This window comes from Sardina pilchardus, chromosome 9, assembly GCF_963854185.1.
Source record: "Sardina pilchardus chromosome 9, fSarPil1.1, whole genome shotgun sequence".
Lineage (NCBI taxonomy): Eukaryota > Metazoa > Chordata > Actinopteri > Clupeiformes > Clupeidae > Sardina > Sardina pilchardus.
The window spans coordinates 9,949,620-9,962,926 of NC_085002.1; the positions used below are offsets into that span (position 1 = coordinate 9,949,620).

The 13,307-nt window shown below is 39.3% G+C and overlaps 1 protein-coding gene across 1 annotated transcript; it reads left to right on the plus strand.

Annotated features, from left to right (window-relative positions):
• The first annotated feature begins 9,947 nt into the window (after positions 1-9,947).
• On the plus strand, positions 9,948-13,090 carry asip1 (agouti signaling protein 1). Its single transcript, XM_062545140.1, has 4 exons — positions 9,948-9,986; positions 11,048-11,224; positions 11,621-11,676; positions 12,396-13,090. The coding sequence occupies exons 2-4, from the start codon at positions 11,059-11,061 to the stop codon at positions 12,561-12,563; spliced, it is 390 nt and encodes a 129-aa protein (XP_062401124.1). The 5' UTR covers positions 9,948-9,986; positions 11,048-11,058; the 3' UTR covers positions 12,564-13,090.
• The last annotated feature ends 217 nt before the right edge of the window (positions 13,091-13,307 follow it).

A 13,307-nucleotide genomic window follows, 5' to 3' on the forward strand; every position in this document is an offset into this window, starting at 1 on the left:
ACCCAAGACACCTATGATGGGATTAATAATTGAGAATACAATTAATACGTTTGCTTTATCAGTAGGATGATAATGCAAGTCGTAACTTCTTGCAAGTGAAAATGTTTAAACAAGATGTTCATTAATACTTTATGTTTGAAGCCTCACTGGCTAAACAGCTTTTGGATCAGGTGAGCTGTGCAGGCAGGGGCTAAGGCATAAAATGTGTGGTTGTCAGTCGGTGAGTAAGGGATACTTCAGTTTCCTTACCTGATGATCCACTGTGGTTCAGTTTAAGATGACTGATGAGTGTGGCTTTTTGTCTCTGACACAGTTTGAAAACAGTTTAAGAAGATCATGATCCACTTTCAATGATGTTGACACTCACACCACTGACTCCTCTCATTGTACATTAGATCTAAAACGTGCTCGATGGATAATGGACTTAGCATGCTAGCAACCTTCTTTTCAGGGCGTTTGTATTTTTGCAGTTAGATTGCTTTTTTTCGACCATTAAACTACTGCAGGCTACTGCTAACCGTGTACCCTAGGTGCGCATCAGGCTGCAGATTAGTCTCTCTGTGTGTTTTGATTTTATATCTTTTAAAAGTCATACTTCTGTGTGCCGATACCCTTAATTTATCTAAATGATTAATAGGCTAAGTAACTGCACTTCACGTTACTTGAAGATCACTTCTCCATTCATGTTAACTTCAATCATGTTTGGAAATTCCAATCTTCCATCCAACTGACCTCTATGGTCCAGGGACCCCATAGGGGCCACCAGAGATTGCAGGGGGTCCGCCCCATAGACCTAAAAGAAAGCTCCGCACAGTGTTGTCTGGGCTGAGGTTATGAGATTACCAAAATCATATTTGCGCACAAAAATCCCAATAGCACACCCAGTTGGATAATCAAAACTCTGTATAATCCAAATTAAAACATATCTTGGTTCCACATTTCAATTCATGCAGCTATTTATTCCCTCAACCTCTGAATTTGTGTAAGCAACCTTCTGGTCTGGCTATAGGCTAGGCATTAGTAATTCATCCCCGGACCCCGATTGTTGAATAAAACAATGTCTTGTGTGTGTATGCGGGTAGGAGTTCTGGTAGGAGGCCATGGCTTGTCTTTGACACAGGCAAGGGGGCCTTCAAGGAAAAAAGGTTGGGAAATGTTGGGCTTAATGTTGAGTGCATTACAAATATAATTTATTATTATGACATTTATGACATTTTTTTCTTGCATGTGCATTTGGCCGTGAAGGATTCCCAGGACACCGAAAGACTGGGGTGCAGGAAACTTGGTGGGCATGTGGCCCCACAAGGATAGCATGGAACCATTGTTTTTCGTTTTGATCCGTCACCCCCCCGCCGGACTGGACCCCCGAAAGGAGGGTAGGGCGGACACAGTTTTCGAAAACAGTAGGGCCTAGGAGGACCACCTCATTACTATGTTGGTCTTAAGGGGCCATGTCAAACCATCCCATAACCACTCATGTCATGTACTGTATAGTGCCACGTTAAAAATGAAAAAGCAAAAGTGTCGCAGGTATCTCTGTCTGACATGGTCGGAACTGCACGAAATTGGAAGTGCAGGATCATTATGACACCCCCTGAATGCTTGCCAAGTTTCGTGGAACTCTGTTCATGGGGGGCCATACAGTAAATTAATTTAGGTTTACTGCACCAACTGGCCTTTAGAGGGCCAGACCGTTTTATGTGAATATTTCGTGAACCGTAGGGCCTAGGGGCCATGTCAACCCTTCCCATAACCACTCATGTAATCACCTAGTCAAAAATTAAAAAGCAAAAATGAGGCATTATAATCGCAGGACATCTTTGGTCGACAGATTCAAAACTCATTGTGATTATCATTATGACACCCTCTGAATATATGCCAAGTTTTGTGTAATTTGGTTCATGGGGGACCATACAATAAATTAATATATGTGTACATTTAGTGACTGTACACTACGCACATGCATGCGGGACCATACAATAAATGAATATATGTGTACAGTTAGTGACTAAGCACATGCATGCACTAACACATATAAAGATACAAGTGAACACACACACACACACACACACACACACACACACACACACATAAACACACACATGCACCTGCACACACACACATAAAAAAACACACACACATACACACTGTCACAGTGTTACGCGGTAGTCAGATTTTGTACCGCTTTGTGGTACATTGAGTTATTATTATTATTGTTATTATTATTATTATTGATAATCATAATTATAATAGTAATAATAACTGGTAGGGTAAGAACTATAGTGTGAGGATTAATATCCAGTTGGCCCTCATATAAATGAAGAATTTCTTTATGGCTCAGTGCTATTGCATGTTTTCCCTATGTTCCCGTCATAATATTGCTGTTTTGCCTGGCCTCATGGAGCCATTAATCTGTTCAAAATTGCAGAGGGATTTTTGGTCCGCAGACAACCGGCTCCTCAAGTAAATCTTGGAATCCACCATTTCCGTTGCTCTTGGTTTTGTCAGGGTGCATCTGCTTTGGTCTGTTAGTCATCAGGCTATGGATGTGTTGGTAACATTGCTGTTTTTCTCTTTTATGCATTGCGTGAGGTGTTAGTTTGCTTTAAATGGTTTATGCAGGAGTCCATATCTATGATTTTTGTTGGTTTTAAAACTCTGCAGTGATCCAATTATTTGTCAGAGTTCAGAGGCAGCAACACTTTCAATTCATTGGCTTTTTATTTTATTTTTTGGCAAAATATTGCAGTAGATTATTTTAAGGGGGAGTTATCTGGCAAGAAGCACTATTGCTCTGTGTAATATCATTCAATTGCTTCTAGATGGACTGAGGGCTTTCTGATCAGAAGAGGATGAAGCCCATTGCTATAATGCAACCGAATCAGTAGGCTAATCCTTGTCTGCAGACAAACTTGCTGACGGCTGCATGCTGACTGGACGCTGTCGTTTTTGCACTCTTTTCTGAAAGTGGAGAACAGCGAAGGTATCACCATTCTTCAATTAAGCAGGTAAGCCTACCTAATTGAATCATTGTCTTACTCTCATAATCTCATAGTCTGATTGCGGTGTATTTGTCCTCTTTCAGTGAAATGGGGGAATGTGCAGGTGAACACAGTTACTATTTTGGCTTAATATAAAGCAGATGCATAGCTTGGTTTTTCATGTCTCACTGATAATATTGTAATTGATTGGTCCGCACACTGGGTAAGCTCCAAAAATACACTTTTTATTAAGGCAACGTTTCGATCCTACAGTGGGATCTTCCTCACTGATAATATTACATTTTTAAATGTACATGAACCATTACAGAACTATACAGACCATATAGGGTGCAACACTATGAGGCTTACATATCGAAAGAGAGTAAGAATTCAGTGAAATAAGAGGATATTTTTCATCCCACGAAAAAGTGGACCATGTTAAATGATTACATTTTTGGCATCAGACTAAAAAGTGAAAAAAATAAAAAAATCCTATTCATCTAAAAGCGTTCCAGGTTACTCTTTCACAAAGCTTTTTTTGATGATGCCAACAGTCATGAAGGTGAATGGAGGCTATTTTGAAAAATCTGATACATTAAGCATGTTTTTTAACAGATGAAAACTATGTTTCATGAATCAGATTCTATATCTCAGCCTCTGTTTATCATGACTGCTTTGCATCAATCAATCAAAAGCAGCAAATAAGTGCTGCTCAGCATGTATGGGAACACCTTCATACATGATATTTTGAAAGTTCAATGTCTTCTGAATATGAATCCACAGTAGCAATGAAATAAGGCTTCACTGTTGAAACAATATGTGTACTGTGAGACACTACAGGTGAATAGGGTAACTTTTTAAACTTATAGCTAATACCAAAACTTTCCTAGTTTGTTACTTACATTAACGCAAGTAAGTTTTCAGAAGTTTTCTGAAATGTTATGTTCATATATGGAAAGGTGTCATTATCTATGTACAGTATATGCACTAATTTGCATACATTTACAAAAACTGAAATCTGAACAACTTCAAAATGAATGTTTTGTTTTGTTGACATTAGATACAAACATTTTACAAGGATAATTTTGGATATCTCTTTTCATCATTCATCAAATCAAAAAATGCTGTCAGTAGTTCTATGTTAGCATAGTATTAAATGTATTATTAAGCTATGACATAAACAAAACCTGGTGTAAAAGCCTTCAATATAAATTAGATAGGCCTAGGAATACATCTGATGAGTTTGATAGGTAAATGCAGAATGTGTGGAAAAGCTAATTTTATGGATACAGCCTTTAACCTGTTGAGGAGTGAAATTTTTTAAGAGTACTCCTCAACAGGTTTGAAATATGGTTTGGAATTGAAATCTGCAGACTCAAATCAGACATACAGTATATAGTAAAGCACTACTGCCTGTAGATCAATAGCCGATTCTTCGGGGATCGCACCTCGAAGCATGAGCATCCACCCCTGGGCTTCCTGGAGTTCACTCACAAGATCTAGTGCTCTGGGCACGATGTTTTGCTTTATCTTGCTTTAAGCCTTGCTAAATGCAAGTGGGCAAATGTGGCAAACGCTCACTCCAACCCAACACTCCAGGTGTTGCCCTGACGACCTTTTCATGTTGAGTATTTTCTGAGCGCTATGATGGATGCGACAGCTTTACAGTCGCTCAGTGCATGCAAGGTGGACCCAGTTGAGCGGTCCACTGCATAGCTGTGCTCGAGTACGCTACCCAGGCATAGGTCAATCTCTATAAGCGGCCTGTGGCCCCCCAGCCTCAGCCCCCAGTGTCAGCCCTTAGGGGTTGGATAGGCAACAACATAATGCTCACACTCTCCAAGGGTGCAGCTGCGACCCGCTTCTGAATGCTAACATCAGACAAGCACAGGGTAGACATCAATCAGGACACTGTAATGGGGTATTTACAGTCACTGGTACTGACCTGTCGCGCGACGACAAAATGATGCCGAAATCTGTGTTGCGCAACGAATTTCAGCCTCGCAAAGGCAGCTGTGTCATGTATGGTCGTGTCTGGTTGCGTATTTGGTGACTTCAAATCTTTATCTGAATTGCATCCTGCTTCGAGTTTGTTAATTGAGAAAACGTAATGGGTGTAACTTTTTCTCATGGAATTGGAGGGTCAGGCATGCATGGTGTCCCTTACATTGATCTGAGGCCAATGCCTGCAGCAAAGTCTCCTTTGAGGGCTGTTTCATAGTCTACACAAATGCATCAAGCAACGCAAGGAGGGTTGTATACTGTATACTTGCATGCAAAATTTGATGTACAGGTTTTTGTAGCATGACAGAAGCGTGAGTGCCATCATCTGTATAGCTGAGAGGGCTCTTCAATATGTGTGTTAGTCTTGCATTGTTAAGCGTCTCCGTGTAGCTTGCGCAGACTATCGGCCTTTAAGCTGTCCTACTGGCCGTCAGAAAGCTGTACCCCCCACCACCATCACAATGTATCTGCAATTGCTCATAAACAATCGCTCTGTCCACTCTGTTTTTCATTTCCTGGCTGTATAGTGTTTCAAAAACAGTAATCATCAAACCACAGAATATAAATCAGTAATCCATTCCACTAAGCAGTATCTTGGGTTTCAAAATGGTGCCTGTGTCAATAACAGCTGAAAACAGTTGGTGGAAAATGATTTTATACTCAGGAAGTTATACTTGAGATGAATGTGTTTTTTTCCCATGGACTATCTTTGAATTAGTCAATTATCTGTGAGCCTGAAACTTGATAATGCATTGGGCTTGAAACCAAACTCTCAAAACATATTGTGAGCGTAGGCTTCTTCTCTGAAAGTGTATGAAAGGAAAACTACATAATGGGCTTCACCTATTTACTTAAAACGGAAACATATGCACTGTTTCTTTTTTCTCCGTGTCCATTTTTTTAACTGTAGTATTTGAATGCCTGGAGTGGAAACATTTATATTTCAGTCGTGATCCCTGTGCATTTGTTCTGACAAACAAATCCAGCAAAAAAATGAGAAGAATTCTTAAAGGAGACAACCTTCTCAGTGATGCATTGGATGGCATGGAAAACTAAAACCATACTTATTCAATGAGACCAAATAAGACATGAAATCTGAATGTGGTTGTTGCAGACAATAGATAAATAATTATCCTTTTGACTGAACCGTGTAAATCGCTACAACTTACGTAACTGTGACACTGGTCGAGCATAAATGCAAAACAGAGGTTAAGTGTTGATACAAGCCAGACAAAAGGGAAAATCTGCCAATATTATGAATTGCGTTTAAGGTATGCTTTGTAAGACTACTGTTAGTGTGTGGTTGTCAACTCTCTTTAACCCCAATAAAAGTCTCATTTGCTTCCAGCTAAACCCTATAGTTTTTCTTGGAATTTCATCTTATGATGCACTGATAGCCTAAGAGGTTTTAAAGATAACTTCTGATAATCTTAACTGGATGCAGAAAATCGGAAAACTGCAGATGTTAGATGTTGATTAGGATCAGTTATGTGACTCTCTCTCTCCACATGGCAAATGTTTCCATTAGCTGCAGACTGCCTGTTTACTGCGCACACTTCTACTTGAACATATTCCTCACTAAGCTTGTGGTCATGTTAACTGCTCAGTCAAAAGAGCATGTTGAGTGGTGCTCTGACCTTGTTTCACAAGACATTTCCAAAGCATACTGTTGCATATGATTATGTAAATCATCATGAATATGACTAATTCCATACTATACTCGGCCATCTCTCAAAGCACACAGAATGGAATGGAGAATGAAGTTTAAGAACCACTGTTACTGTTGAAGCTAATTTTATTTGGACTACGGTAGACTAGTAAACTAACTACTGTAGTTCTAGTTCTCAAAATAAACACAGTGGACTATTATTGTCCCATACAAGACGAAAGCTTTTTGTCCTGTGTCGGCCTTCGGTATAGTTTTACAACCGTAGGAGTTCTGTTATTATGACAAGAGCGTGAGATTGATTTGTACCGAGTAGACAAGCAGTGGAGGAGAGGGAAGGCTACATGTTGGCTGCAAATGTGCTACTGCACATCCTTTGTCACAACAGGAGGGCGGAAGCTCGCTGTGTTGGACCTGCTCCTGTCTGTCAGCAACCTGTGAGGTCATCGAAATCTCACATAAATTCTTTGCGCTGCTCTCTGCAGCTGTGCTCTACAGTGTATGCTAACAGAAGGCCCCAAACCATAGGAAGCACTCTCCTCTCCTCCCAGCATGGAGACTTCTTACCATGTTGACAGGTCTGGGAAAGCGTTTCACACTTGTTTGAGGTTGGTGCCAACAGTGCTCGCAAATGTAATACTGACATTTTTGTCATCATTTTATGGACTATAAAATCAATATTAGCTTAACTTGATCTATGTTATCCGTGTTAGCATAGAAATACAAACTATTTGAGATGATTATGAAGTGATATTGAACATCACTGAGTTGTGACCTTCTTAAAAACCAAACAAAAACTCACTCCCAGACACACACATTCCCAATTTTATGAGTTGCTGAATAAAAGCAAATGAGAGAGATTCCGAAAATAAGGGGAAGGGTCTTCAGTCGTTCAGGTTCAATTTTTTTCCCCCTTCACAGCATGAAGCAATTTGTCTTGGGCCCCGTCCACTCCCAGCATGGGGTGTGCTTACATCAAAGCTCTGCTCTTTGCGCTCATCCTATGGTGGAGATAGGCCATGTGCCATGCCAACACTCACTAACTTAGGACAGCTTCACATCTCTCATGACCCCCCCCCCCCCCCCCCCTCAACACACACGCCGCCCCGTCTAATCTTATCCATGTGTCTTTTTAAAACCATATCCCATTCCTCAGGCGCAAGAACATTCAAGATTTTTCCAGAGCTTTGCTAGGGCACTAGTCAAGTACTGCTTGATGCCCTCATTATCTTCTGAGTAAGATCAAAAGAATGATGCCCTGCTTGCCAGGGTTGTCCATAAAGGGTAACTGAATCAAGTGATGCATACTGTAAGTCCCTTTGTAAGTGACGCTGTATATGCATCGCGATCAACCTGTATACCTGCCCAGCTAGGGGAGGGCGGGGTCTTTACATGCCTCCTAATCCACCCATGCACATAAATTCACATTCATGTTATAATACAACTGACATCAGTAAATGAAATATACAGCCTTGCTCGCATCCATTTTTTAATTATTGGATGTAAATGCACACATGAGCTAATTAACTTTTTCTTCAAGCACTGCTATGAACTTTGTGTTCAAACTTAAGACAAAACAGTTTGTAGTCAAGGCACAGACAAGTTCCTTATAAAGGTCTTCGGATAAACAATGTCAGAGTTTATTCAGTTGTGATCTGATCAGGTGCAAGACTTTTGGAGAGTTTTCTCAAACTGACTACTATTTTGGACTTAACAAGGCTTTCAAGAGTTCTGCCAACTTGGGATCTTCATCCATTTTTCTTAAAAAAGCTTACAGACCGTAGTATTCCAAGGCAGTCTCCTATCCGAGTACTAGCAAAGAGGGCAGTCCCTGCTTTGGTTGGTTCAGAGATCAGGGCGGTGGTTTTGTTATGAGTGATGATGAAAGGCTGGCTGATGGTAGTAAATCATATGAAACATGATGGGACTTAATTGTAACAACCCGTGGGATGCAATGGCCATCCAAACTAGTTTGAAGTTCACACGCCCTTACTCTTGATTCGTACAAAGTACTCTTTGCCTCATTTCATCATGAATCTTGATGAATCATTCAACAAAGTCGCAATCATTGGTCATTTCTTCACCCGTATTCTTCTGTTCACCTCTGCTTTATAGCTGGATAGGCTGAAGTTTTTATTGCCTCAAAGGGAAACTGATATCAAAATGAACAACAAGGGCCCCTTATATTATTGATGGACAATGTGGCTAACAACATGCAAAGTCCGCCACACATGACCTTAAGCAAATTCGAAAACTTCATGGTTCATGGCAAAATCATGGTTCGCTAACATGTTCGCTAACACAAGTGTAACTATGAGTGGGTGTGCACAATGATGGCGTGTGTCCATGCGCAGGCTACTGTTGACAATTATTATGATAATCTGTATTTTCTCGAGTAATAGATCGGTTAGTTGTTCTAAATGTCAGGAAATTGTGCATTGGAAAATTGGTGTTTCTTAAAGCCTAAAATGATGTCCTCAAATGCCTCATTTGTCTACTCACCAAACATGCTCCATTTTGTCATAGAGCATTAGGTAAACCAGAACATGTTCAAATTTAAGAAGCTGAATGTCTTAGTATTAATTAATCATGTGGGAGTTCAAATGACTTCCTTCAAAGCAACACCTTTTCCTTTCCTTCGTGGTAAACTGCTTTTTAACAAAATCATAGTGTCATCATTGTTCTGACCTCACCAGGTAGGAGACCTTGTTGTTTATACTCAACATGTAGTGTACATGAACATAGTATCTATGGCTATTTTGTATTGAGCAAAATAGAAGATAAGGTAGAGCAATGATGCCTAAAATACTGTTTTAAGATGTCTTCTTCTGGCATCGGATAGAGAGAAGTTTGCAGGAAATGTCAAAGCTGTAGGGGACCACAGATGAAAAGTAGTCATTTGACTAATTCTGGCATATTTACATGGGTGTATTTTGTATACAACAATGTTCATAAATATGCCTGGTCCCTACCAAATAAACCAATAAACATAAACATTTCAGAGTCACATTAATTTGAAAACTTCAGATCAGAATTTCTTCTTGGGCAATTCTGTATCTGCCCCCTTGTTAAACAAACTCAGTATCTCTCCCACAAATTTACAGGACTCCTTTTCAGGCTGTGGGAGTCTGGAGAGAGATGAAAATCTGTTCTTCCCGAAACAACTCAACATTTTTTTTTCTCTCTCCGCCCATTCTGATGAAGCTGATTCTTGTCTTGAATCACTGGGTTATATTGTCTCTTTGACATTTTTGTCTCCTTTCAGTGGTGGGAGCGTCTGATTATAACACTGGGGAGAAAGCAGTTGAGGAACTGGCTTGACATCTGTGCCACAGGTACCTGTGAAAGAAATATCTATCTTGATGCTTGCTTTTCAGTTTGTGCTAGGAACGTTCTTCATGTCTAGTGGTATACGTGTGTTATAAATGCTGTTTGTATGCTGTTTGTTAAGATACAAAACCTCTGAAATGCTGGATTTACATTTGCATGAATGTTTCTATAACCATGTAGTATATTATTTGATTAATGGTTGTGTGTCAAATATATGTGAAATCATATATATCTGTTCTTTTTTCATTGTATTTTCTGTCATATTCCCAACTTCAAGAGCCTTAATGTTATGTTTTCAATCTGAGAAAATGTTTTCCAATAATTGTTTTTTGTTCTGGCCTTGTGCGTTTCGTTTTTATCATCTTTAACTGAATTCTTTTATTCAGAAGATTTGAAACTTGAAAAATCGAAGGAAATGTATAGGCTACAAAGTGACACTATCTCAGCATGTTCATAGTCTCAATATTCACTGATTAATGTGGAAAGTTTTAATAGGTTTACTTTAAAAAATAAAACTGCTGATGTTGTTCATATACAGTACAAGGCAAAAGTTGAAATCATATCTATTAAGAAATTAGAAAATGTAATCATAAATAGATTCTTTCCAAACTGTTAAATGTAAAGGACACCATATTATAAATGATAAAAAACAACCCGACATAAACAGAAAAAATATGGTTTTAGCAAGCTGGCGATCATAGAATAGTCTACTATATTTTCAAAATATAGCTTTCAAATTTTCAAATAAATAGTCTCTTGTTTTCAAAATACCTATTTCGCTAAAGCACAACACATGTGGGAAGAATCTGCCTTTGTCAAAATTCACATCATAATTATATATGAAAATGTTGATATGTGTGGAACAAAACATAAGTAAAGTGTGGATGTCGAAATCCTCCGCCAGAAAATCACCAGCAACCATTTTCTGCCACCTACCTCTTCTTAAATCTGCCTTTAGTTAAGTCTTATATTTTCAAACATGCACAATTTCAAACTGAGTCGTTTGGTGACATTTATATTTCACATATATAGTAATCATTGTAATAATTCTCCATCTGCCCCACAGACTCTGTTAAAATGGACTCCAGATTTCTGCTGTGCTGCCTGGTCCTGAGCTCGACGGGCTGCGTGGTGGTGTACGCACACATGGTGCTGGAGGAGCGGGTCAGGAACACCAACGAGTCTCCCATGGACGCCCTGCAGGAGCACGCTCAGTCCCACACTCCCCCAGTCCTCATCGTCGGTAATCCTGGCTAATGTCCATTCAAATTCCAGCCGTGGCTCCACATTTCATTATTTTCACAGATACGCTTAATTTGTTGTGAAAAAAAAAAATAGATACAGTAGGTACTGCTGTGTGGTTAGGTTGAGCAAAAAGTACGGCGTTGATCCATTGTAACCCCTTTCGTTTGTAGCAACTGAATCAGACACTAGCTTTACCGTGCACACACAGGAAGAGGGGAGTATGCACTCAGAGAGGAGTTTTTCTTATTAGTGAGCTCAGAGCGACCTATCGGGTCAACACTCATATTCTTCGTATTAGGCGTGCGTCCGCTTGCGAGCGAGCCCAGTGCTGCTTTTTTTTAGGGCCAGTCCACACACTAAGGATGTTCTGAAAACATGTGTCTGTCTCTTTCAGAATTACCAAAAAATGCAAAGAAAAACAAAACAAAAACAGAGAAGAGACCAAAGAAGGTAATTTGCACTGTACTTTCATTCTCATGTTGCTTAGCGGATTGTCGGTAATTGTGCAGATGTTGTAGGCCACTAAGCACAAAGATCCTTGATCTTATGTATTTTTAAGCATAGAAATATGTTATTGTTCAATTAGTTTGATTATATCATCAGCCTGTAAAAAATCCAACTTTACATCTGAAATGTTTACTATTATTCTAATTAACAAAGCACCATTTGTAAGAATCCATGTGTAAGATATACTATGTCCCATGAAAATAGACGTTGTAAAGATTGTGAATGGAATATGATAAACGTACAGGATTTGGTTGGTTTAGGGTTGTTTTGACTTAATATGATCATGTATCTGATCATTCTGGTACTTTTGAGTTTGCATGGATAACTCCCAAATTAATAATTTAAGCAGATGGCCATTTTGGCATAATCTTAACTAAAATGGCTTTTGGACAGTATTCCATGATTATAGGTGGATTTAAATGCTGTGGCATCTGAAATATATCAAAAATTGCTTGTTGTCTTGGCCATTTGGTCCAATTGTAATTTATTTAGCATCTGCAATTGACACTTGATTATATCAGTAGTCTATGTAGAATTCCATTTTACCTCCATTTTTGAAGATGAGATGTACCTTATCCTATAGCATACATCCTTGAAAGCATATGCGACTTTGGATATTTTTTGCTGGACAAACCTCAGACACGGTGTCTTCCTCTGAACAGAACAAGTTCAGCTCCAAGAGCAAACGGCCCACTCCCCCGGCCAACTGTGTGCCTTTATGGGGCAGCTGCAAGACGCCCAACGCCGTCTGCTGCGAATACTGCGCCCACTGCCACTGTCGCATCTTCAAGACCGTCTGCTACTGTCGCATGGGTTACCCAGGCTGCTGAACAGAACCGAACAAACTCAACAGCACAGAAACGTGTGTGTTTTTCGACAGAGACAAGACTGAGTGGCTCTACAGTATACATACAAGTGGAATGCCCGCTTGGAATCAACTGAAGTGAAGGATTACGTGGACCTCTGATGGATCGACAGTTGACATAAAAAGGCTTTTTTATTTAAGAAAAAAGAATTGCACATGATAACAGAGACTTTATTTCCCCTGCACAAAACTAGATTTATTATATGTTTTATTTATTATCAATCTCATTGCAGCGTTTTAATCAACAAAGCACTATTCATAAGAATCCATATGCAACACTATGTTCCGTATGAAAATAGATGTTGCGAAGTATGTGAAAGGAATGTCAGGTCATGTGATAAACTTGCAGGATTTGGTTGGTTTAGAGTAGGTTTAACCATGAGTAAACTATAACATGGCAGCCATGTTTTATGTCACATACAGTATGCTAAAGCACTGAGATCATTTGGGCAATCTATTACTAAATAATGAAAACAATTAACTGTTTTTGCATGATCCCAACTGAAATAGTTTTGGAAAATGTTATTTAATTAAATTATCTGTTCATTATTATAGGTTGATCTAAATTATGTGACATCTGAAATACATCGCACATTCCTCAGTCTTAGCCTGATGTGATTGATATACCACAAATGAAGGTGTCATGAAATGTACAGGAAAGAAAGCTTAACATTCTTTAGATCTATCCCACACAGTCAAGATGATTTTC